The sequence below is a fragment of the Saimiri boliviensis genome, chromosome 11 (genome assembly GCF_048565385.1).
Source record: "Saimiri boliviensis isolate mSaiBol1 chromosome 11, mSaiBol1.pri, whole genome shotgun sequence".
Classification (NCBI taxonomy): domain Eukaryota; kingdom Metazoa; phylum Chordata; class Mammalia; order Primates; family Cebidae; genus Saimiri; species Saimiri boliviensis.
Window position 1 is genome coordinate 91,887,030 of NC_133459.1, and position 27,182 is coordinate 91,914,211.

At 38.8% G+C, this 27,182-nt stretch overlaps 1 protein-coding gene across 1 annotated transcript in view; it reads left to right on the forward strand.

Moving 5' to 3' along the window:
- Window positions 1–27,182, forward strand: part of NOTCH2 (notch receptor 2) — a 176,672-nt gene that overhangs the window by 69,953 nt on the left and 79,537 nt on the right. Inside the window, 3 exon segments of the mRNA XM_003944788.4 lie at window positions 1,069–1,328; window positions 8,048–8,383; window positions 18,342–18,464. Coding sequence (XP_003944837.2) covers window positions 1,069–1,328; window positions 8,048–8,383; window positions 18,342–18,464 — 719 coding nt within the window.

Genomic DNA, 27,182 nt, shown 5'->3' on the forward strand with positions numbered 1-27,182 from the left:
TTAGTCCCTGAAAGCTAAAACAAGGAATATGAATCACATATTTGGGTAACCAGCCAAATAGCAGCATTTATAGTTAGAATGAAAGTCTGTGTTTCTTAATTTAAATGCTTCTCAGAGCTTCCATTTTAAAGACTTGGTTATGAAAATGGAGACTTACCATGCCTTTTTGATACTGTTCAGAGAAAATTTTCATAAATATTATACACAGTTTGAAATGGTTGTGCATCTCATGAATCAAGGGGTGGCATATAAAAAGGTTTCTCAGTGCCCCGATGTGGAAAATGTCGTACATTATTATTCTTCAGTTGTTTCCCTCCTTTACTTTGGTGTTTATATGGTATCTTAGATATTTTATGTTATTTTAATTGTATTTTGTGCCTTTTAATTTGGTTAAAAAATGCCTACTACTTAAATATTAACAGGTTTTTAAGTATCCCTTTGAACCCTTCCCCATTTCTGTACCTCCTTTCCCTTTTTCTGTTGCAATGTCAACCACCTGAAGATAACCCAGAAATCTAGGTGTAGGCCAATTGATGTTTCAGTGGAAACAAGACAAAGAACTTACTATTTCTCAATGCTTAATTGAGAAAATTCACATGGTATCTTACATATTTTAAATTGGAGGGGATAAGAGGGCCAAGTTTATGCATTATTTTGTAGACATCTTAATCCTATCAAACGGCTTAGTCAAAATGAGAAAGATAATTTCAGGAGACAAGTAGGTACAATGCTCTAAAAAAGGTGCTATTATACAATCCCAGCCTGTACACACATGAAAAAAAGCTGTAGTGCATTTTACCTTTGAATAGGGGTCACGTTGACTGGCCATAGCAGACCCTGCTGGACCATACACCTGGTATTCTGTCTCCAAGACTCAAAAGGACATGGGAGTATGTGGTTAAGTTCTCTGAGCACTTCTTCTACAGGGGGGCAGTTTTAGAGGTGAAACCTGTAGGTCTTTTGATTCACAAGATCGTGCTTTCTTGAATGGACTGCATTTCCTACTGTGAGTTTTGGGACTTAACAAGAAGTTAGATGTTTTCATGGACTCTTCTCTTTTTCATACAGATGTCCAGAGGGCTTCTTGGGAGAATATTGTCAACATCGAGACCCCTGTGAGAAGAACCGCTGCCAGAATGGTGGGACTTGTGTGGCCCAGGCCATGTTGGGGAAAGCTACGTGCCGATGTGCCTCAGGGTTCACGGGAGAGGACTGCCAGTACTCGACATCTCACCCCTGCTTTGTGTCTCGCCCCTGTCTGAATGGCGGTACATGCCATATGCTCAGCCGGGATACCTATGAGTGCACCTGCCAAGTTGGGTTTACAGGTAAATAATAGAATGAAAGCCTGTGCTTTCCTACCCTCAGCAGATACCTTTATTTAGCATCTTTTAGATCACAGTGTCTGATCTTTAAGACTACCCCAGGTCTGGTGCATATTTAAATTATGATAAGGAACTGGGATGTTCTATATAACTATCCCTAACTTCCTTTGAGAGTTTTAAGGGGCAGAGAAAGAGAAAGAAAAAGGACCAAATAAATACTTTGACTGCTTAAAGTATATATGTCAGGGCCAGGTGCAGTAGCACACACCTGCAATCCCAGCATTTTGGCAGGCAGGCAGGAGGACCACTTTAGGCCAGGAGTTTGAGACCAGCCTCGGAAACATGGCAAGACCCCATCTCTACAAAAGACAAGAATACAAATAAAACAAAATTAGCCACATATGGTGGTGTGCCCCTGTAGTCCTAATTACTTGGGAGGCTGAAGTGGGAGGCTGAAGTGGGAGAATTGCTTGAGCCCAGGAGTTTGAGGCTGCAGTGAGCTACGATCGCACCACTGTACTCCAGCCTGGGTGACAGAGTGAGACCTTGTCTCAAAAAAAGTATGTATGTTTAGATGGGGAATCAGAGTTATTTCATTAAGAGAAAGAAGTACACTGTCATCAGAGGAAAAGTTGCCAATGTTATTGACTACTTACTTTTAGAAATCTCCCTCCCTAGACATTCAGGGCACTGGATTTTCTGGGTTCTGAACCCTGTTCCTTTTGGTTCTTCATTGCCTTGTTCTTATCCATTAAATGTCTGTGCTGCCTGGAGCACTGTTTTGCACCCTCTTTTGAGCCCCTTCATAGTGCTCATGGAATTTCACGTCTTTAATTGCTTCCACTGCCACTATCTTCATCAGTTGCTGATGAATCTCACTATCACTTCCTTAGCTCCACCCAGCCCTGACATTCGGGCTCATGTTTCTAACTATCCTTTGCATGTTCTCCTTGGAGATATTCTACAGGTGCCTTCAGCTCACCATGTTGATAGAAATATGTAGCAACACTCTACACCCCAAATATCCAAGCTGGAAATTCCCTGTCGCTTGTTCTTACCTCACTTCAACTCAGCCACCAAACCTAACCTCTGAATTGCTTCTCACCTGTCTATTCCTCCTGTGTCCTCTGCTATCCTGTAGTTGAGGGCCATGTTATCTCTCATCTGGACTTCTGAAGTAGTTTCTGAATAGGTTTCCTTGCCTTTATTCTCTCCTCATCTCATTCCCCCATGATGTTGCTACATCTTTAATTATAAATGCAAATATTCTAACAATCTCACCTGCTTACAATGTCTAATGTTTTTTCATTATCCATAGAATAAACCGAAAACTCTTGTACATGGCTTCCATAGCTCTTTACAACCTAAGCTTTACATCTTTTTGTAGCCTGACCTCCCCACAAGCATCTAGGCCTGGTCACACCAAATTCTCCTCATTTCCTGAAAATGTCATACTTGTCATTGCCTCTGCACAGTTATACATCCTTTTGCCTGGAATGCCCTTTTCTAAAATTGGTGATTGTCCAATGTTATTTAAAACTGTGTCTTAGTGAGCCCTTGATGATTTCTTTAGGCAGTTGGCCTCTAAGTTTTATTATTTTTATGCATCACATTTTGTTGTAATTTTTTTACACATCTCTCACCTAAATAGATTGTGGGTTTTTCTAGGTGGGTCTGAACACTTTTATTCAAAAGTGTTTATTAAATTAGAAAAGGAGAAACATTCTTCATTTTTTTCTCCCACTGTAAGCTCTAAACCAAGAGTTCCATGAATGCAATAAGCAAAAAGATGAAAAATGTGCTCAAAAAACGATACTGAATCAGTTAGTGTAGAGGACACTGTTGTATTAATTTTTCATTGCATTAGTCAGGGTTCTCTAGAGGGATAGAACTAATGGAATATGTGTGTGTGTGTGTGTGTGTGTGTGTGTGTGTGTGTGTGTGTGTGTATATATAGTGGAGTAATTGTGTGTGTGTGTGTATGTGTATACATACATACATATATATATAAATATAGAGAGAGAGAGAGAGAGAGAGAGAGAGAGAGAGAGCACGAAAGCGCAGAGTTTAAGTATTAACCCACATGATCACAAGGTCCCACAGTAGGCTGTCTGCAGGCTGAGGAGCAAGGAGAACCAGTCTGAGTTCCAGAACCGAAAAACTTGAGGTTTGATGTTTGAGGGCAGGAAGCATCCAGCACGGGAGAAAGATGCAGGCTGAGAGGCTAGGCCAGTCTCACTTTGTCACATTTTTCTGCCTGCTTTATATTTGCTGACAGCTGATTTGTTGGTGCCCATCCAGATTAAGGGTGAGTCTGTCTTCCCTAGCCCACTGACTCAAATGTTAATATCTTTTGGCAGCACCATCACAGACACACCCAAGATCAGTACTTTGTATCCTTCAATTCAATCAAGTTGACAGTTTTAACCATTACAAGTCTGCCCTTTGTCAGTTTGAGCCCATACACATCTCCTGAGATCATACATAATCTTCAAATAACGGCAATAGTAAGGTCATAATTATGCCTAACATAGTATGGCTATTCTTCATACAACCGGAAATGCACCAATCCCCAACCAAAATACTTACATAAAGTTAACAATACTTAAAATGCATATGTGAAGTCAATAAATCTTATGTCACATGATAAAGAAGAAAGGAAATAAAATGAAGATATTTTCTTAGTACAAGTGTGTACGTGCATAGACATGTTTTTAACAAAAGAAGGAGGGAAATACTCAGGACAATTACAATACTTCTTTCAGCAGCTGGTCATGTGGTAGTAGCTGGTATTGATGACTGCCTTCTTCTACTACCCATTCTGTATTCCCTTTGCCTTCAGCAAACACCTCAGCAGTTGTGGTGTTTTTCCTGGTGGAGAGGCCCAAACCTTCATTCCTGAGGGATTGGTCTGTTGTAATTTTCTGTTGACTTTAATCACAGGGAATGGTAATACTAAGACGCCCTAATGGATCTCCTATATTCTATGTATACTCTTCCTTGACTCCATTGTGGAGTAGTAGACTGATTTCATCTTGATAGCCTGGGTGAGTTACCCCAGCCAACACTGTAACGCTCTTCTTCTTAGCTTATTGACTTAAAGGTAGGAGGAACCCAAAGTGTCCTGGTGGCAACCTTAAATTTCAGTTTAATGGAATCGTTGTTGTGTCTCCTGGTGGCAGCATTCCTCCCTCTGGAACTAAGACCTGTAGGCCAGCAGAACTGTCGCAGGAACAGGAAGCAAAAATTTTGCTATTGGATCACTAGGGGCAATGATGAGTGGTGCCACGTCCACTTCCACCCCTTGGTTCCTGGACCTATAAATCCTGGCCATGGGAGGAACAGTACTATATATTGGATGCTGATTCAGAGCATATACAGCCTTCTTGAGAACTTTGCCACAGCCCTGCAAAGTATTGTCACCTAGTTGGCATTGTAATTGTGACTGCAAAAGGCCATTCCATCGTTTTGTCAGTCCAGCTGCTTCGGGATGATTTGATTGGGAACATGATAAGACCAGTGAATTCCATGAGCATGAGCCCGCTGCTGCACTTTTTTTAGCCGTGAAGTGAGTGCCTTGGTCAGAGGCAATGGTGTGTGGAATACCATGATGGTGGATAAGACATTATTTGAGTCTGCAGCTGGTAGTCTTGGCAGAAGCATTGCATGCAGGATAGGCAAACACGTATCTGGAGTAGGTGTTTATTCCATTGAGGACAAACCTCTTCCCTTTCTATGATGGAAGAAGTCCAATATAATCAATCTGTCACCAGGTAGCTGGCTGATCACCCTGAGGAATAGTGCCATATTAAGAGCTCAGTGTTAGTTTCTGCTGCTGGCAAATTGGGCACTCAGCAGTGACATTAGCCAGGTCAGCTTTCCACTGGCCTATCTCGCCTTCCACACTGGGAAGGTGGAGCACAAGCACACGGGTTAGGACTGGAAAGATGGTGAACTATGCCTCAGCAGGGCGAAGATATGTAGTGATCCTGATGTGCAAGTTGGTCATCTGACCTGCTTGTAGGGGCCAAATATTAATCCAACCATCTAGTAATTGGTTCCCTCTGAAGTTTCTCTCTGGATAGGTGGCATTCTTGCAAAACCCCCACTTTCAGTAGAGCTGAATTTACTGTATTGGTCCATTTTCACACTGCTGATAAAACAGAGGCTGAATTGGATTAACAGTTCCCCTTGGCTGGGGAGGCCTCAGAACTATGGTGGGAGGCAAAATGCACTTCTTACTTGGTGGTGGCAGGAGAAAATTAGGATGAAGCTAAAGTGGAGACCCCGATACATCCATCACAGCTCATGAGATTTATTCACTATCACCAGAATAGCATGGGAAAGACCAGCTTCCATAATTCAGTTACCTCCCCCTCGGTCTCTCCCATAACATGTGGGAGTTCTGGGAGATACAATTCAAGTTGAGATTGGGGTGGGGACACAGCCAAACCATATCATTCATCAAAACGTATTGGTGGGAATAGAGGGTAGTTATGATGACCCATTATCTCCATTGTGACTATGATAGCATTGATGATGTAAGTCATCGAAAATATTTGGTGGTTATAAGAATAATTTCTTCTTGATTGTCAGTTTTGAGTTGTTTTGCTATTATGAGGCAAAGTGGGGGACACATATCCATTTAAAATATTTTAATTCTGACTAGTGGAAATGACAGTAATGCCTTCTTCATAATTAAAATATCTCTCTGAAATGGTCCCCAAATCAAAGCTGCTGCTTTTGCCATTGAAAGGGATCTCTTCTTGGTATTTTGTAAGGTTCTGATCATCTTTTATACATTTGCTACTTTTGTCTATCACTTTAGGAATCGTCACAGATCAAGGTCATCCTTTTAGTTTTTATGGTAGCTCTGTACCTCAGTGAGACCTTACTAGCTCATCTCTACTCAGAGGTGAAGAAGCAGAGGCAGAAAGTTAAGGCCTATACATAATATGTATGAAAACCAAACTCAGGGTTTGTTTTTTCTTTTTCTTTTTCTTTTTCTTTCTTTTTTTTTTTTTTTTTTTTGATGGAGTCTCACTCTGTTGCTTAGTACAGTGGTGCAGTCTTGGCTCTCTGCAACCTCTATTGCTCGGATTCAAGTGATTCTTGTGCCTCAGCCTCCAGAGTAGCTGAAATTACAGGCATGCACTATGAAGCCCAGCTAATTTTTGTATTTTTAGTAGAGATGGGGTTTCGTCATATAGGCAAGGCTGGTCTCAAACTACTGACCTCAAGTGATCTGCCTGCCTTGGCCTCTCAAAGTGCTGGGATTACAGGTGTGAGCCACCACTTCTGGCCCAGGGATCTTTCTGTTTCACTAGTGGGCACCACTGTGATATTCACACTCATCAGAAGTGAGCATTTATATCTTTTCTCCGCTGTAAACAAGTACCTCTTAGTGACATGAGTGGCAAGACAGAAAGAAGAATTGCAGTTCTTTGATTTTGTGCCTTAGCTCTCTGAGATGTATATGCTGCTCCTAAATTAATATTACACTTTTCTGCTTTGATTTGACATTCCTTGGTAGGCAGAGAACACTTGTCTGTGCTCATGTCTCACGCCACCTCTTTTTCCCTTATAGAAAAACTCTTGTGTCTCCCATTTACCCTTCAATAAGGTCAGAGATTTAGATATTTTCCTACACAATCAATTGAGCATTAACAAATTCAAGGAGTTCTCATCTCTTTAGTTTAAATAATAAAAGACTTAGGCTAATGAAAACAAAAAGCCAGCTATGTGAATATCAAATTTACTAGTTCTGTGAGGATATTGTTTTTCTCTTTCTTTTTTTACCTCAGAGAATATGCTTTGCTTCCCCTGGCATCATGATTTAGTCTTCCACCAGTCAGAGTTCCTGCTACTGCTGGTACTTTCCTACTTGAGAAAGTCCAGAGTGCCTTCTAGACCTCTGTCCTCCTGACATCTTCTATTTCATTTGATATCTAGGAACTCAGAGGCCCTTCATCATTTTCAAACACATCAAGTTATATTTATAGCAAGACCACAATTAATAAAATGTTTCCCAGAATATATGTGTTACATTTAGAGGAAACAAGAGTATTGACTTGTTTCTATCACCAAAGAGGTTTATTTAGTAACTATATTTTGTGTGAAATACGGATAAATTTTATCCATTCAACAGACATGATTTGAGAGCATACTGTGGAGACCCAACCCTGCTAGTGTAGCAAGTGGTATAATGTGTCTATGTTTGATATATAATGTGTCTATGTTTGCACAGGTGTGTATGTGTGTGGGGGGCACTAAGGATGACTTTACAGAGGTTGGAACTTTTAAGCAGAGTTGCCAAGATGAGTGAGAGTTCACTAGGAAAACAGAAAGGAAGTTGATATTTCAAACAGAGAAGAGCATATGCAGAGACAAAGAGCTCTGAGAGAGTAGATGGATCCAGATTCCTGTTGCTGATAGCATTGTGCAAGATTTGACTTCAGTATGACTAACCTACAGTTTCCTCCAGGTACTCTACACACTGAGTCCTTGTGTCTTGGCTGAGGGTGTTGGAGAGTTTCTGGAGAGTGCTCTGTGTCAGATGACCTTGAGGACACTCCAGTTTGGCCTTCTGTAAATTTCAGAGTTGAAGTCTTCTCCATGCAAGAGCTCCCTGATATCACCTATTGGTTGGAAGATGAGGTGTTGAGGATGGGACCAGCTTCTGTTACTGTGGCCAGTACTGAGTTCTGTTATCCTTCCTTTAGGTAAACTTTGCCAATGGACTGATGCCTGCCTGTCTCATCCCTGTGCAAATGGAAGCACCTGTACCACTGTCGCCAACCAGTTCTCCTGCAAATGCCTCACAGGCTTTACAGGGCAGAAGTGTGAGACTGATGTCAATGAGTGTGACATTCCAGGACACTGCCAGCATGGTGGCACCTGCCTCAACCTGCCTGGTTCCTACCAGTGCCAGTGCCCTCAGGGCTTCACAGGCCAGTACTGCGATAGCCCATATGTGCCCTGTGCACCCTCCCCTTGTGTCAACGGAGGCACCTGTCGGCAGACTGGTGACTTCACTTTTGAGTGCAACTGCCTTCCAGGTAAGGAGCTCCCTAGTGTCCCAGGATTAGGGGACAAACTCCTAGCACAGGAGGTGGTGGGTGTGGCTCTGTTGCTTTTTTTAGGAAGCTTCCTAGTGCAGGGAAAAAGGGAAGTGAGAATTTTGTGTGGGGTGGGTTGCTGGTGAGGGAGGAGTTTTATGGGCCCACTGTGGTCCATAAACTGAGCAGGGGGTAATTTAGCATGTCAAGGTTTATGATGATGAGTGGCTAGAAAATTGTTTATTGTCCCTTTTGTAGAAACAGTGAGAAATAAGAGGAACAGAGCTCTGGGAAAGAAACAGGCAAATCTGGAATGGAAAAGAACAGGATGAGAATTAGACGTTGGAAAATATGTATGGGTGGTTAATAAAGTGTTTTAAACTGAATTGACATTAACAGTGGGTGATCAGTTTTCCTATGTGCTTTCACTTTTGATGGAGTGATTCATTGTTTTCTTGTTCACCTAAATGCACCCAGCTGCCCTTTCATGATTTTCCCTGGGCTGCTGGCCTTCACAACCTGCTCCCATGTACCCTCTCTGACTTTGGGGTAACCCTGCCCTAACTTAAAGCTAGAGAATTCTGAAATGGAGGAGGGGGTCCTCTGTTACAATCAATAAGCACTTTTTAATGAGCTGATAGATGGTGTATGAGAGACTACACATGGCACAATACTTTGTACACTCTTCACTGGGACAAGTATCTTAGAGTGCACACACAACCCAAAGATAGAAACAAAAAGAACAGTGTCAGGGAGCTTGGAGCCTAGTGTTCCATGGAGAGGGAAAAAGGAGCAAGCCTGGCCAATTCATTCAACTCCTTATAAAAATGATGAGGAGGCTAAAAACCAAAAATTTTGATTGGGAACAGAATACAAGCAGCTGGAGCAGATGAATTACCAAGCAACAAAGATCCTGTTTTTATACAAATATCCTTAGTACAAAAACAAAAGAAGGAAAACTGTAGGGGGGAATAATGTGCTAAGTAAGCAGAATTGCCTCAAAAAGAAGTTGTTCTAGCTACTTTTTCAGAGTGGGAATCTTAGATTCTGGTATTGTGGATATGGTTCACATATAATGGGATTGTGTGTTTTATTTTGGGGGATTAAAGGTCGTAGGTTGGGCCTCAGTATAAAATCAACTGGTAATTTATTCATTTAGTTTGGTTAAAATGTATTGACTGCCTACTATGTTCTAGGCACCATGCTATGTATTTGGAATACAGCTATACAAAGCATTGCCACATAACTGAAATGAAAACTTTATATTATTTAACTAAGTCACAAGAACAAGCTGCTTAATTGTATTACTTTTAGTTTCTCTTTTAATAAAGAATAGATTATGTCATTCTCAATACTAAATAAATGTTTATTAACATAATATTACTATCCACTTTATCTTTTAGAAGAAATAACTAAAAGGCATCTGTCTTCATGCCTGTATTTGTTTGCATTTTAAGGGTTAAAGACAGAATAGAAATGTAAACAACTTTATTTTGAAAATATTGTAATATTGCAAGTGTTCTATGAGTCTGATATTCTAGTAATCTAATTGACTAGTAACTGATGTTAGTATGATTTATTGTTGAGGCTAAATGTGTTTTTCAGTTTCAAGAAAATTACTTTTAATAGTTGCCTAGAACAAGAGGTTGATTTGGCAGCAAGATGTTGACGGGAAGTTAGAGAAGTCAATAAAGGAAGTTTTTAGCTGAGAGAGAGCAATTATTCACTCCCATAGCCTCTGCATTGTTACCCATTAGCCACGATAAGAACCTTAGGGAATTCTGAGAGTGTGTCCAGGAAAGGATCTGTCAAACTAGAATAGTATCTCCTCCTTGAGAAAGGAAATAACCAAGGATTCCGCAGCTGAGAGCCTGCCAGGGCTAGTGAAATAGAGTAAGGAAATCTTGGCTGTCTCATATTCTCTGCTTGTAGTTTAAAGCAAGACATTTATTTACTCACTAATAGGGTGTGGGTGTGTGTGTGTGTGTGTGTGTGTGTGTGTGTGTGTGTGTAGATTAGCATGAGGGGTGGGAATGGGGAGATTTGGTGAGGAGAAAACTAACTTTTTTTTTTTGGTGGCTCAGGAACTATGCCAGGTACTTCCATGCTTATTAGCTCAATTACACAAAAATCTTGGGAACAGGTATCATTTTTCAAGTTTTCCCACATGAAGTAGCAGAAGTTTGAAGCTGTTAAGTGATTTACCCAAAGTCGTACAGCCAATATGTGGTTAGGCTGGGTCCTGAAACCCAGGCAGTTTATTTTCAAAGCCTTTGCTTTGTGCATCTTATTGCGCCACATGCACATCTGCTTCCTGAAAATACTTTGTAGGTGTGTAGAACTTTTTGTTAAATGCTTTGAGCTGTTTGGGTTAAAAATCTAAGTTCATGTTATGAGGAAAAACAAGATACTTCTAATTGTAATCAAATAGTACTTGTTATGTATCTATATCTATATATATATGTATGTATATAGCATTGATTGTGCAGATGTTTAAAAGTAGTTACATAGACTAGTTCTTGCTTTTCAGGGTCCCATAATCTAAAACAGATGACTTCAGCTTTGGATAAATATATAGAAAGAAAATTAAAGAGAATTCGAAACAATAGATGATGTAGTAGCACTGTGAATAAATATGTTATTTATGTAATTTGTAAGATTTTATGCTCATTGTTGATATGTCCCAGGTGGAGTTCAGAAAATATCACTTTATTTCCTTAAAAGGAAATGGTGCCTAGAGATGATTTTCTTTTAAAAAGTCATTTTCATATTGCAGTACCCTTCCTTCCATTGCCCTTCCTTCCATTGCTCCCCATGCTTGTAAAGAGACTAAAATGTTACTTAGAGTAATAGTTACTATCTCAATGTAAATAGCACCTTATTTGAAAAGAATTATTATTTCAGTGATAAAAATGGGGAAACAAAGTCAGCAGGAGGCAAAGTAGCTTGTTAAAGTTTTCTGCAACTCCTAAATGGTTGCTTCCACTGCATTTCACGTCTTTGCATTTCTAATTGAGGCTTACCATAACCACCCTATTTAAAATTGTAACTGTCCCCCATCCCCTTAATTGCTAACCCTGGTCTACTTTTTGTTTTCTTTTTCTGTAACTCTCATCTTCTTACTATATAATTTATACCATGTAATTTACTTCATTATGTCTATTGTTTATTGTCTGTCTTTTCCAAATTCTACTGCCTCTTACCCTCTCCAGAATGAAAACTAGGATCTTTGTTTTTGTTTACTGATGTATTCCAAACACCTACAAGCAGTGACCAGTATATGCTAAGCCTGCACATATGTATTGGCTGACTGACTGTATTGTTTAGTATCACGTCATAGTATTGAGAATGCAACTTTGGTCTTCTCACTTTTTTCTTTATATTATGCATCCTAGACTTAGTTTGGCCTCTCCTTTTGTCCTTGTATACGCTAATATGGGATGAGAATTTTGGAGTCTTTTTCAACTCTGAGTCAGTGAATGCCACATAACTTAGTGACTACGTTTAAATGGTTAAGTTACAAATCTTTTCTTGCAAAGGATTCTGTAGTCACTGTGAGTATATTTTAATATTATTGTAGGACTCAGGAGGGAAATAAAACTACAAAAATGACTCTTCTTGTATGACACAGAAATGTTTCTTCACGGAGGGAGGAGAAAAATAACTTCAAGAGAGAATCAATAGAATCAAATCAATGAACCACATCTCATCTTCTTTTTGAATAAGTAACTGTTAGAAATCCAGACACTTCATGAACTTTCATTATGTAAAGTCTTTAGCAGAAGCTACAGGAGGGGCACCCAGCCACAGTAATTTTAATTTAAGAACAAAATGGAGTATGAAAATAAATTATTAAATCATTCACTCCCAGTATTTTTGGGTTAGGGCCAGTAATAGGAAGAGAAAGAGGTAGACTAGTTTTGTGTTTGTGGCTATTTTAATAAAGTAGCACAAGTAATCAGAAAACAGTAGGCTGTTTTGAATTTACTGGCTGTGACTTATGAGTTCACAGTTGGATTGGACTGTCCTCAATGTACTTTCCTTTCTTCTTTCTTTCCCACATCTCTTTATTCCTCTGATTTTGTTTAAACTTCATAAAAAGCTCTCTGATCTTCCTTTCCAAACAATGAAGGTTTATCCTTTGTAAAACACCTCTGTACTCCACAGGCTGATGATACGTGATATCCCTATATCATTAAAGTAAAGCTTAAGCACATTTTGTGGCTTTTGTGTCTACTCTGTTGTTGCTGAGCTTAAGAACTATTAGAAATAATTCCCTCTTGCATTTTCACACTTGGGGAATGTGACGTTCTCTTGGGTATTATGCTAATCAGATTTTGGCAGGTTTCTTTGGAACAGATGCAGAAATAATCATACCACTCTCCAGGGCGTATTATTTTAGCTCCTTTGACTTGGGCCCTAAGTCTGTTTTACCTGATGTTCCAGAAAGATGTTCCTGATGTCCCTCACTGTTCTCTCATGCTGGATGTTCTTGCCTATGCTGCCTCCTTAGCTTTCTATCACCCTCTTCTCTTTTTTTTTTTAATATAACACTCATTCTTAATGATTTGTGAAGGGCACTCTGTTTCACTGAAATGCCTTCTATATTCCCTACCCTCCATGTGTATTGGAGACCCTCTAAGGTCTTTTGACATCTGCATATCTCTAGCACAGTGCTTATCACGGTAATTATTTATCTGTTCACCTTTCCAAGTAGAAACTCTCATTTTAACTCCCTACCTTGGTCCCCAGCGTAGTACCTGCTATAAAATGGAGCCTCAATGAATATTTTGAAAATGAATGAATTGACTGTGGTAAACAGAAGAGAATTCCTATATTCTACAATTTTTAAAATGTACTGAAATTATTCTCTTTGAATCCTCCTATTTATTTCTTTGACGTATTTGGTGACAAAGTTAGAAAAAAATGGAGGAAGATATCAAGGGAAGCAGGTGTAAACAGCAAGCCTGGGGTGGAGGTATTGGGGTGGGAGATATGTGGCACAGTCACAGGGGTCTGTGAGCTAATCTGGACTCATTCAGATAATGGAAGATGTGTGCCAAGAAAACTAGTTGGATAGGGAAAGGCCAGGGATTCCCTCTTGCATTCTCACACTTCTTTGGGGGCATGAGTCATTTTCTTTTCTTTTTGTTTTCTTTTTTCTTTCTTTTCTTTTTTTTTTTTTTTTTTTTTTTTGGTGAAACAGAGTCTTACTCTGTCTCCCAGGCTGGAGTGCAATGGCGTGATCTCGGCTCACTGCAACCTCCACTTCTGGGTTCAAGCTATTCTCATGTCTCAGCCTCCCAAGTAGCTGGGACTACAGGTGCCTGCCACCATGCCCAGCTAATTTTTTGTATTTTTAGTAGAGACAATCTTTTCTCCGTGTTGGTCAGGTTGGCCTTGAACTCCTGACCTCAGGCGATCCACCCACCTCGGCCTCTCAAAAGTGCTGGGATTACAGGCGCGAGCCACCGTGCCTGGCTGCATGTGTCCTTTTCTTGGGTGTTATACTGATTGTATATTGGCAGGTTTGCTTTGTGATAGATTTCTAATGGGGGAAAAAACTATCCTTGTATCTTTTTATCTTTGTCTAGTTCCAGGTATTCCTGTTTTTTGTTTGTTTGTTTGTTTTTTGTTTTTCTTCACTCTTTTTTCTGTGGGAGAGGGAAGAAACTCTTTCTTCACTCTTTCATGGGAACTTTTCTTGAAGACTTTGAGCCCAGCTTGGGAGAATCCTGGTTGTGTCATTTCATCTCCTTTCTGCTCTCATCTTGCTTTTCTCTACCTAGCTTTTCCACCCTCACACCTCCCAAGGTCTGAAAATGGAAAGATAAGGGTGTTTCCTTGAAAGATGCTATTCTGTGTGGGGATCACAGGTTTGAAAAACGTTTTTCTGTTCCCTGCCCTCATTGCCATTATTAATCAGTTAAGTGGCCCATGGTTTTGTAACAGCACAGTCTTAAAATGCTTCTCTGGAGTTTTAATTTCTCTCCATTTGACCTTTTAAGGATGTGAATTGGCTTTAAGCGGTAGACTCCCTTTAGCCTCTCTGTGAATCAGCTACACCCATCCCACCCACGGGTCTGGAAACTTGTCTGTTTACCTTTCCCTAAAAACTTAAGATATATTTTTAAGAAGTGCCTTGTGACTTTTCATATAGTCATTCCCTTGCTTTGGGTAGACTGTTTCTTACAAGAATTTGGTTGATCTTTCCAAAAAGTTCTGTATCTCTATTTTTAAAGCATAAATCCTGTCTTAATTTTGGAGGAGAACTGATTTGGCTTGGATTTTCTCAGACATGGGAACTTTTGACCAAAGTTTGTATTTTTACATTGTCAAAAGGGAACTCCTGGATCCCAGAAAACATATGGACTGCAATTGGGTAAAGTTTCTGGTTAAGTACTTATTTGTACTTACTAGCCATTTAATCTTGGGCAAGTCAGCCATGTGGCCCTCAACTTGCTCATCTGTTGCATGAAAGGATTAGACAATCTCTAAGGGTTGCCATAATTCCACTAACAAATATTAATATTAGCTAATATGCATAAGACACTGTGTTTAGTGCTTTTTCCCTTAATACAATAGCTTTATTGAGATATAATTTATATACTATACGATTTACTTTTTTAAAAAGTATACAATTCAAAAATTTTAGTATATTCCCAGACTGAAGTAGCAATCACCACAAACAATTCTAGAATATTTTTATACATCAAAAGAAACCCTTTACCATTATCAATTACTCTCCATTCCTCCTAACTCCCTCTCAGCCCTGGTAGGCAACTACTAGTCTGTTTTCTGTCTCTATTTGCCTCTTCCAGACATTTCACACAAATGGAAGCATGCAGTATGTAGTAATTTGTGGTAACTTCTTTCACATAGCATGAGGTTTTCAAAGTTCATTCATGTGATAGCATATATCAGTACTTCATTCCTTTTCATGGCTGAATAACATTTGATCATATGGATTTACCACATTTTATCATTTTATTTATCATCGGTTGATTGACATTTGAGTTGCTTCTACTTTTTGAGTATTATGAATAAGACTGTTATAAACATTCTTGTATAATTTTTTGGTGGACATATATCTTCATATTTCTTGAGTATATACGTAGGAGCAGAATTGCTGTGTCAAATGGTAATGCCATTTAACCTTTTCAGGAACTGTCAAACTATTCTGAAGTGGGTACATTCCAACCAGCAGTATATGTGAGTTCCAGTTTCTCCACATCCTCATCAACACTTGTTATTGTCTGTCTTCTTTATTATATTCATTCATAATATGAAGTGTTTATCTCATTGCACTTTTGATGTACATTTCCCGGATGATTGATGATTTTGAACATCTTTTCTTATGCTTATTAGTAATTACGTATCTTCTTTGGAAAGTGTCTCTTCAGATCCCTTGCCCACTTTATAATTGGTTTATCTTTTTATTATTAAACTATAATAATTTTTAATATATCCTAAATACAAGTTTCTTATCAGATAATATGATTTGCAAATATTTTCTGTCATTCTGTTTGCTCTCTTTTCACTTTCTTGATGATATCCTTTTCAGCCCAAATGTTTTTAACTTGAAATATAATTTATTTTTTCTTTTGTTGCTTGTGCTTTTGGTCATATTTGTGGAAGCTTTGCTTATCCAAAGTTACAAGGATTTACTATTTCTAAGTGATTTATAATTTTAGTGCCTACCTTTAGCTCTCCAATCCATTTCGAGTTAATTTTTATGTGTGAGGAAGGAGTCTAACTTCATTCTTTTGCTTGTGGATATTTAGTTGTCCCAGGACCATTTGTTGAATTAAGTTCTGTTTATCTAATTCATTTAATGTTTATGATAACCCCTTAAGGTAGGTCCTGTTAATTCCCTAAGAAAATTTAAGTATCTTCCCCGTGTTCACTCAGTTATTGCATGGCAAGGCTGAGAGTTGAACCTAGGCAGTTTGACTACATGCTTTTAGCCGTGAATTAACTGTCTTTCCTGCCTCCCTTCTTACCTACGTACCTACTGACAGGGAAGAAGTACCTCAAAAATAGTCAATCCGTTATAAAAAGAAAACACTTCGTTTCTTTTCTGTTGTGGTTATACTGAAATGCTTCTGCTTTTTTAATTTGCCTGTGTTTGGTGAATTCAGTTAGTTTTAACATTGGCTAATATAAAGTTAGAGTCATAGTTTCTATTCCTTATAGTTTAGCTACAGAGTCTTTACTGCCTCCCTGACACCCTAGTCAACTGTATTTAGTCTTACTCATCAGGGAGATCAAGTTAGGGGGAGGATGGTCATCGACATTCTGGTACACCACCAAACCTCTCAAGTTTAGCAGTAGTAGGCCAGGAACCTTATTTCCCCAACAATCTAAAATGAGTCTAAACATTTCCAAAGAATGTCTTCATCAAGAGCACCAGACTAGGAGCAAAGACCCTAGTTCAAGGACCTGGTAAGCCCATGGATTCTGTAGGGGTGGACTTCAGTGGTTCATCATTTTCTGGCTTGTTAGTCTATTTGTAAGACTCATATTTCTGTATGAGTAATACGATACATTTTTTTTAATTTGAGTATATTTTCAGTCTTTTTCAGGCTTGCTTAGTGATTCATCTGCTTAAATGGACTGAGTACCAAATACTTGGAGAAATATAATTTTCTTCAATAAAGCCTTTGGTGATTTCTGTCTTCCATAGAGTGATTTCTTTTGATTTTTGCCTAATGTTTTTGGTCACTCAGTTTATACTTATTTACATGTCTGCCATTGTATTAAGAGAAACAAGTCATGTTCTAGTGTAGCAGAGCACATGTAGAATACCACAGAAACTTACGGTAAGGAGTAAAGCAAAGTGTGATTGATGTCTTTCCCACTCATCAGGCTGTAAATGCCACAAAAGCAAGGACTCAGTGCTGTATCACCAGTGCCTAATGTAAGACCCAATAAGTATTTTGAGTGAGAGAGAGGAACCTTAAGGGAAATTTTGAGGAAGCCAAATATGTAATCATACTATATTCAAATAGGAAGATATTTAGAATTGAAGCTGGTAGTCTTCTGTTTAATTAGCTCAGGGGTTTGGTAGCAAGGAAAGAGAAAGGAAGAAGCCCCAAATATAAACTACAGAGAACCACAATGTGGACAGTTAGAGTGAAGTTTGGTGTGCTAGTTTCGTTTTTCATATAAGAAAAAATCAAGAGGAAGGAAGCAGTGCTATAAATTTAGAGAAGAGCCTGATGAATTAGAAATGCTGGCAAGCTTAATTAGTAATAATGCCACCCAATTTTTAGATACCTTTTAACATTTGTATAGCACTTTACTCATGGTGTGGCACTTATAATTTGAAAGACAGGCTAGGCAAGTGGAATTAGCCTCATTTTTTACAGGTGAGGAAGCTGATGCAAAACTTTAGCTTACCATGCACTAATAGCATGCAGGTGATGAGATTGAGACTTGACCCATATCTTCAAACTTTAAGCTCAATATTTTTCCTATCTCCTTCCCTACTTTATTCCCCACCTGGCTTGGAGGCTTCCTAGCAATCATTCAAAGAAGAAAAAATAAATAAAAGGAACTTAAATTTAATTAGATAATTTTTTATCTGTTCTTCCCATTAGTCTGGTATGGAGCTGGGGAAAATCTAATACCCTATTTTTTTTTAGAATCAGTGAATATCTCTGTCCCAAGTAGACATTTATTACCCCTGGGATTTTATTTCATGAAAACATTTTGAAATGCTTGTGAGGTGACTATGAAGGCATGCCATTGGCACAATGAGTCATTTCACTGTCTAGCTATGCTTGAGGCCCCAGAAAATTGGGGATTTTTCATATGGTAAGTCCTGGGTGAGCAGCTGTTGAACTGAAGTCATGAAGCAGGTCTATTCTAATTAATAACCGTGTTTTGTGGGAACAGAGCAGGTTGTTTCTTCTATATGAGATTGCATCATTTTCTTTTGTTCTTCATTTACCAGGTTTTGAAGGGAGCACCTGTGAGAAGAATGTTGATGACTGCCCTAACCATAAGTGTCAGAATGGAGGGGTTTGTGTGGATGGGGTCAACACTTACAACTGCCGTTGTCCTCCGCAATGGACAGGTATGTACAGTGTGGAGAATCCACGAGAATGGGGTATGGATTGGTAACCAGAAGAGGACTGTTTTTTAAAATATCAGTAACAGATATCATAGGTCTGCTGTGGGACCAGTGTATGAACTGAGCAGGATCTCCATGCTAGATCATTGCTTATTGTGCTAACCTCATACATTCTCCTATGTTCGCTCAAAAGACATTTCCACAGGTATTATTGGGCAGCAACTCTGAACTCAGCACCATGCTAGATGCTATGGCAGGTATGAGAGAAGAGCATTACTGGTGCACCCTAAGCTTATTATCTGTGAAAAGCAGCATATTACCTAGAACATACTAGAGCATAGTAGATGCTTAATAAATATTAAAGAGGAAAAAGAATCCTGAAATCCTAAAATAAATTGTACAGGCTATAAGAGTTCAGAGCTTATTGTTTGTTCGTGGACAGAAATCTGTCCCATATTGATGTCATGTCCTATAACTAGGCAAAGTGTTGGGCAGGTACTCTTAATGACCTTATTTTTATGATACGCATCTTACATTTTTTTTCTATCCTTTTTTGCACACAGAACAAAAATGTGTTTGTTTGTTTTTTCTCTGACATTAGAAGAATAGTCTTGCTTAATTTTATGGCCTCTTGGAAGTTTCTCATGTAGTCTTAGTCAGGTTGAGTGACTTGTGCAGACACTTGGTACTTATTTCTCCTTGTATCTGTTTATCTACTGAAAGTAGAGATAATTAAGAACTGATTAAGGGACTAAGAGTTGGGCCTTTTTGAGAGAAATTAATTTAATGTGGAAACCCAGCAGAAAGTTAGTATTATAAGAAAAAATTACAGTACCAGTGATGGACTGTCTCCTACAAAGAAATTTTGATGTTGAGTGCAGCTGTTACTACCTGGTATTCTTTAGTGTCTCTGATTTGCTTTTTTTAAGCTGTAGCAGCTAATTATTTAGAGTACTCTTTAGAGCTATCGGCTATGAATAGAAAAAGATGAAAAGTGTTTAAAAATTCGGTAACATGACTTCCTGGGAGGCCAAACATTTCTGCTTCTAATCCTCAAACTGTCCCTTTTAATACCTTCTCATCAGGTTTTTCAGAATTGGGATGTCCCCTAGAATTTCTTCATGGTGTCTTGATCCTAGAACTTCACTTCCTACCCCTCTATACTTTTTGTCATATTCTCTCTTTTAGTTTTTGCCATTTTTCTATGGTAGATTTTTCAGAGGCTATTTTTTCAACTTAAAAAATTACTGTAATTACATGATAAAGAGTAACTACATGACAAAAAATAGGAAAAATTTGTTTGTTTGTTTGTTTCCCTCTTTTTAATGATCCTTACAGTATTGGACAGGATGAGATACTTGTTAAGAACTTGACTAAGGCCGGGCACGGTGGCTCACACCTGTAATCCCAGCACTTTGGGAGGCTGAGGCGAGTGGATCACAAAGTCAGGAGTTTGAGACCAGCCTGACCAACATGGTGAAACCTCGTCTCTACTAAAAATACAAAAATTAGCTGGGCATGGTGGCACATGCCTGTAATCCCAGCTACTCAGGAGGCTGAGGCAGGAGAATTGCCTGAACCTGGGAGGCAGAGGTTGCAGTCAGCAAGATTGTGCCACTGCACTCCAGCCTGGGCAACAGAGTGAGACTTCATCTCAAAAAAAAAAAAAAAAGAAAGAACTTGACTGCATTCTGATTTCTCCCATGCTCTGTGAGAGAGTGATTGTGTAGTACTGAGGCTTCTGATGACAGTGAAGATTACTGAATCTTCTGAAGCATTGTAATATCGTTGCTGGTTTTTCTTTGATACCACATTTGGTTTCTTGCTTTTATGTTAATTAGGAAGGCCTTCTCTTAGGGGAAACTTTCCCAGTGAAATGATATTTTATTCAAATTTCTTATCCCAGGACATTTAATAAATGCCTCTTTTTGATAGAAGTCCTTATAAGATGTTTCTGTTTTTATGTTTTCCAAAAATGGTGGAGGTCATGGATAAGTTTAATGTGGCAATTTTATTTCTTTTGATCTGCTGTCTTTCATTTAGAGTGACTGTCAGTGTTTTGTTATTCATCACAGGTTTTCTTCTTCACTCATACCAATTCTTTGATTCCCAATAATAAGCCTTGTTTTTGTCCTGCCCATCATCAACAGGATAAAGTCGAAGGTCCTTCCTCTGTTATATGATGCCTTTCATGGCCTCAGCCCTATCTGCTTCCCCAGTCTCCTTCTCATGCATCTAGCAGCATACCCTAGCAGTTCTCTGCTCCCAGTTCTCCTGTACGTACTGCATAGTGCTTCACATCCTGTGTCTTCATTGGTACCATTCCTTTTCTCTAGGTTTTCCTTCTCTACTCCTCCCTCATTTTTCTCATCATTTTTTGCATGCCTGACTGAGATCAAGTGGTTACCTCCTTCAGGAATGCTTCCCTGATCTCTCTCCAGGCTGAGCTAAATGTTCTCTGGACTCCCTTAGTACCCCATGTATTCCCCCATGATAACACGTACTGCTTTTGTATTGGTATTATTATATGCTTGATGTGAGGGATATACCAAGTTGTGGGGGCAGTTGGACTATTGATGACAGCAGTTTTTAGCGCTTTTTACAGACCTTTGTTCTCAGTAGCATGCACCTGAGCTATTTACCATCCCAGCCCCATCCCATTGTAAAGAGAAAAACAGAAGGAAAATTTTGTGTCATAAGGCTTCTATTTCTACTGATACTAGATCTATAAATTCAGATTAGTACTTTCTGTGTTATACAAATTAAAGAAGTGAACAGAGCAGCAGTCTAATAGGAGTTCACTAATGTTTATTAGCATCCAAATAGTGTGCTCATTACAATGTTTAATTTTGTATAATCTTTGCAATAACTCTGTTAGACATAGAGTTTAAATATCTGCTTTTTCAGATGATGATGCATATTCAAAGGGTTAAATAATTTGCCCAAGACCCATAGTGGTTGGGTTAGGGTTTGAATCTAGGCTTGTTGAAGTCCAAATATGGGCTCAAATCTGTGGTCTTTTTTTCCATAAAAAAATTGATTTTATGAGTTGTCTTTGTTTATTTTAAAAACTTGGATCTTTTTAATAGACTGAATATTTCATTTATAATTTTATTATCCTAAGATTTGGTGATTTAGTCCTTGTGTTTTTCCTTTTTAAGAACCTAGCTAGTTACTTTGAGGTTAGAAGTTAACATTATATGAATGCTTTAGATTCAGTCTGATGCGTTTTCACTGGGCCTTATTACAACTTTGTTCAGAATTCCTATTACGATTTCCAGCTGTAGAGTGGAAGCATTAACTATTTGGTCTGGCTTTTGACAAAATGAAAAAGGAGGGGTTGGGGTAGTGAGGTGAGAAAGTGAAGATGCCAGCTATCTGAAAAAGAATGGCTATGACCATATGGCTGAAAAAAGGCATTAATTTTAAACAAATGGAGATTTGGAAATTTGCCATGCTTTTAATGAGAAGAGCTTGATAGTTATGACTTTGTTTTGTAAGTACATATACATAAAAGCCTTGGTATTTTGTAGCAAGTTCTAGACTTCAAGATGAGCAGAAATTTTTCCAGCTCTATTCATGGTTTGATTTAGGGTAAGTCAGCCTCCTTTTCTCAGAAGCCTTTATTTGCTATTATCTCTTTCTTGGGACATTGAAACAATCAAAAATGCAATAAAAAGTTTATCTTTTTATTTGTTCTGCAAACAGCTATTATGCTGAGCATTCTCAATTCATGCTGTTCTATATGGTGGCCACTGGTTTCATCTTGCTATTGAGCATCTGAAATATGGCTAATTGACAGTTACAACACATCTCAGTTACGGCCAAGCATGATGGATCATGCCTCTAATCTCAGCACTTTGGGAAGCTTAGATGAGTGGATCTCTTAGGCCCGGGAGATTGAGACCAGCCTGCATAACATGGCAAAACCCTGTCTCTACAAAAAATACTAAATTAGCTGGGTGTGGTGGCGTGCACCTGTAGTTCTGGCCACCCGGGAGGCTAAAGTAGGAGAATCACCTGATCTCCTACTTTAGAGGGTGAGGTTGCAGTCAGTTGTGATCATACCACTGCACATACCACCCTGGAGGACAGAGCAAGACCAAGAACCTGTGTCAAAAAAAAAAAAAAGAAAAGAAAAAGAAAAAAGGACTTTGTATGGGGGAAAAAAGATATCTTTTTAGTAATGTTTAAATGTTGATTAGATGCTGAAATTATACATTTTGGTACATTGAATTAAATACAATATAAAGATGAATTTCCCCTATTCCTTTTTATTATTAAATATTTTAGTAGCAACTGGAAAATTTGAAATTATATCTGTGACTCTCATTATATTTTAGTTGGACAGCATTATTTCAGATGCAAAGATGGTCTGTAGGTGTTACCATTGCTGCTGCTATGTGGGAGCATCTGTTCTAGCCCTGAGGTAGAGGAATAGATGGTTTTCCAGTTGCCTATGGCAGAACTCTGTTATACCCCACTGCAGACATTTTAACTGACTTGACTGTCTAATTAGTGTTTGTTGTGGCTTCCAAAACTTTCACTCTTGTGGACTAGCTTAAGCTCAGATGGAAAAAAGGAATTGGTTTTAGAGAGTGGGTGTGTGGAGATGATTTACTTCTTTGTATGAATTGTTTTATAGGGATAAGCCTAAATACCTGGATGTTTCTTTAGGAAATAGAAATAGACCTGAGGGTTGGATGAAGATAGAGCACAAATATCTTTATTATACTGTATTTGGCCTCAGGCCATCTTATCAGAGAAATTCTGCTCTGGCAGATATCCATTTAAGGAAAAAAAGTTTTTAAAGGGCTCAAAATTTATTAGAGCAGTGTAGATTAATGTTTTGTCTACATAGACGATTTGAATTTTCTTTTTAAAGGTTCATTTCCTTCAGAATTAAAGTTGACCCTAAGCTCAACTCACAAATTCCTCTCTGTGGCTGCTTTTGACTTTGGGCTCACTTCTGGGGCAGATGTGATTTATTTTCCTGTGCTTGTTATTAATCCAGAAATGTAATTTCAGCGTGGGCTTGAAATAGTGCTCTGGGACATGAAGCAGAAATGAACAATGGAAGTTAGGTGGATATCATTTTTAAAAAATGGACCACGCTTTTTCTGAGCTCTCCTTTGCAGTGTGATGAGCCTCAAGAGCTGGGGGAGGTTTCCATTGCTGTCAGTGCTCCCATTTCAGTAAAAATGTTTGGTGTGAGTTGGCAAGTACATTCACCAGACGTGGTGCATGAGCTCCTTGTGTCTGGGAATGGAGATTTTCATGATGGTGTTTTCATTCTGAGCTAGGTGTTCCCATCTCAGTCCAGCCTCTAGCTGGTGATGAGTTATTCTCTAGAGTAAGGCTTTTCTCACAACCATTTTTCTACCTTTTTTTCAAAGACTGTAGGGATGGAGCTTTTTGATTGAGAGAGGAAACTACTTAATTATATCTGGGACTGCAAAGTTATTCTCATTTATATTCTGCATGGAGGAATGGGAAAATACGTCTCATATTTCAGTTTCTCTGCTGTCAACCTGATTGTGAGGACTCTATATATAATAAGCCTGTTCTCTGAATTCTACCTCCTCACCCCAATTTTAGTTTCCTATCAGTTGGGCAGATCGCCAGAGTGCTAACCTGAAGCACCCTTGCCCCAGATGTCCCAGAGTTGATTAGTGGCGCTGTTGGTGGAAACAAGAAAAAGTGGATAGTCTAGCCCCACGCGCAGGAGGTGAGGCTGCAGGATCTTTCGTGCCCGGCAATCCAGGCCTCATGGTGTAGCCTTGGCTGTGTTACAGGCACGGTCCAGTTCAACTTCATGGCTCCTTAAGCCCCCATGGAATGGTTGTAGATGTTTACAGATATTTTTTGAACTACTGCGCAGAGTATATTATGCTAGATACTGTAAGAGACACGAAGAAAAAAATTCTATCTTAAGAGTGGTAAAATTGACTAGGAAGAAATAAGAAAGTCCGCACATAACCACACTAGAATCTGGAAGAACAAGGGTAGGAATTAGGAAGCATCTGAGTACTTGGTAAGGTAAGGAAGGAGCTGACTGAGAAGAGTGAACTTTGTTTTGAGTCTGAGTAATGGGAGAATGTGGGAACTGTGGACAGAGATGGAGAAATAGGAGAAATAGGGTGGAGATGATGGTAAGTTAGAGATGAGTTTTCCAGTGAAAAACAGGAGCTCAGAATACAGGCAGGGGCGAGAGACTCCGATTTGTAGTCTCTTTTTGGTTACCATGGAATGTGTCAAGTCTGTGAGGGAAAATGGATGGAGTGATAAGAACAGAGGATTTGGACCTGAAGTATGAGAAACGTCCAAGCCTCAGAAAATGGATGAGGAGGGGGTTCCAAAGAAGAAAAGCGAGAAAAGGGGAGGTTTAAGGGGTGGGAAGAGAGCTCAGCCATACGTCCTTGAGTCAAAGGGTGCAGCCTTAGAAGCTTGCCCTGAACTCAACTCTACACACCTCTGAGGTAGCTCCTGTAATAATTTACTACTCTTACTGGGCTATGTGCTCAGAGCCTATCAGCCTCTGCAAGGCAGGAAACCGCTCTTACTTATTTTGACAATCCAAGGACTGATTTTAACAAACCATGGTTATTAATAAGTCATAACCAGCAGACTGAGATATGAATGGCAACTGCAAAATGTTCATCAGAATATTTGAGGAATTAGACATCTTCTGAAATACGGTTTTAACATAAATAAGAGAAAGAAACTGAATTACAGGAAGTTAAAGAAAAACATAGGCTTGGGGAAGGGAGAAGGGAAGAAATGGGTTTAGTTGTGTAAGATTTTACACAACTAAAAAGGAAGAGAAAGAGAGAGAGAGAGACAGGCAGGGCTATAGGAGATAGAAACTTTATTAATCTCATTGACCATAGAGCCTTGTCTAAACTGAGAGCTAAGGCAGCTCAAAGGGCTTTGGCTAATGAAGTGGATTATTGGGGGAGGTTTACTCTTCCAGGTTTTAGTAGGGGATTAATTAGGTAAGATGTCTTTTGGAAATAGGAAAAGAAGAATATGGGGAAATTATAGTCAGAGAGTAGAAGTACCAAGTTTGAGATCTTTTAGGAGAACAGTGAGTGTCTTATAACAGGGTGCAGAATCTGAGCATTCTTGTGATATGGAGTGGATATGGAGGTCTATAAAGTTGAGAAAAGTAAGAACTATTGACTTTACTGGTCCTCAACCCAGATGTTGATTTCATGGGAGACAGGAGAGGAAAGAGTGAGAATATAAACCATGTGCTTGTCACTCTAGGAAGAGGAAATTGGTCCATGAGAACAAGAGACCGTGGTGCGATAGTTTATATTATCCTATGTCTTTTAAAAAAATTTTTAAAGGACTTCAATTCATCTACCTACTTTTAATGTCAGAAATTAGAGTGTATTTATTGATTTGTTTCTTTTGAAGATGACGATTAGCATACTTTTAGTTCTCATATCTTTGATTCACTCCCTAGATTTTGTATAAATAATCTGGGTTTCAATATTTCTATTATTATTATCAAGTTTATAAACATTTGTGTATTCTTTAAAATTATTTTTGATATTTACAGTTTATAACCCAATTTATAATATTTTCAACTTAGTTGTATATGCTGCTTGTTTTGACTACCAGTACAATTATGTCATAACATTTTTACATCTGAGTTCTTTATTTTCATTAACATTTTAGCTAAATAAATATCTTTGAATAATTTTATTTCAGAGAAGTTACATGTTGGAGCCATTTGGTTACTCAAAATGTCTCTTTTGACTTAGTTGCCTTAATACACAAGTTGTATCTTGGCTAGATGGCAAATTCTTGGGTTATGAATTAATTCTCATCAAGTTCTTAAGACATTGTTCTTTTGTGTCTTCCATTGACTATCATAGGGAAATACAATGTCAGTTGAGTGTTTCTTCTTTCTCATAAGTAACACTGGGCTTCCTGCTCTTTTTTTCATTTGTTGTAGAGTTCTCAGGAAAACCTGTTGTCTTTGCATTGGGTCTTCATTCTTTCTTCTGCAAAGCTAAAAATCTCTCTTGAGAATTTAATCTGTTCAGTTTTTGTTCTGTGTTCTGTGAGAGCTCTTTTAAGGTTCTTCTTTGTAACATTGACTTATATTTCTTCATTGTCAATTCAGTCCTTTATAGATTCTTCTGCCTGCCTCTTAGCCCCTTTCATCAGAGATTGATGTCCTAAATTATTGTTTATTTCTTTGTAGAACATAAATATGTCTAAATGTCACGAGCATACAGAACCAGTTCTTTCTAAAATGTATTAGCTCCTGGAAGTGAATAATTTCCCCAGTATGCTTTTCATCAACATCTTAAGCATTACATTCTCCATGTTTTATGTTGTAGAATCTTTTAATAGGTGCCGTGTTGGTTTTTTTTTTCCCATTTTACTCATTCCGAGGAGAGTAACTCCCTGCTCATATACAGGGAGGTGGGTGCTCTTTGGATCCCTCACTCTCAACCTGGCTGCAACCGGTTTTTTCTCCTGGTGCAGTGAGGGGCTCTTTTATGTAGACTGCCTCAAAAACCCAGCACCCTAAGGAAGTGGGGAGAGCCGGAGAGTGGGGCCTTCTAGCAGGAGGCAAAGTTTGGCACCACTTTCTTCTCTGTAGTGGGGTCAGCTTTATGAATGCCCAGCACTGGCCCAACCTCCATGGCAATCCACACAGTGTCTGAGACTGGATTCTTTCTGGTACTGTTACATCCGGAA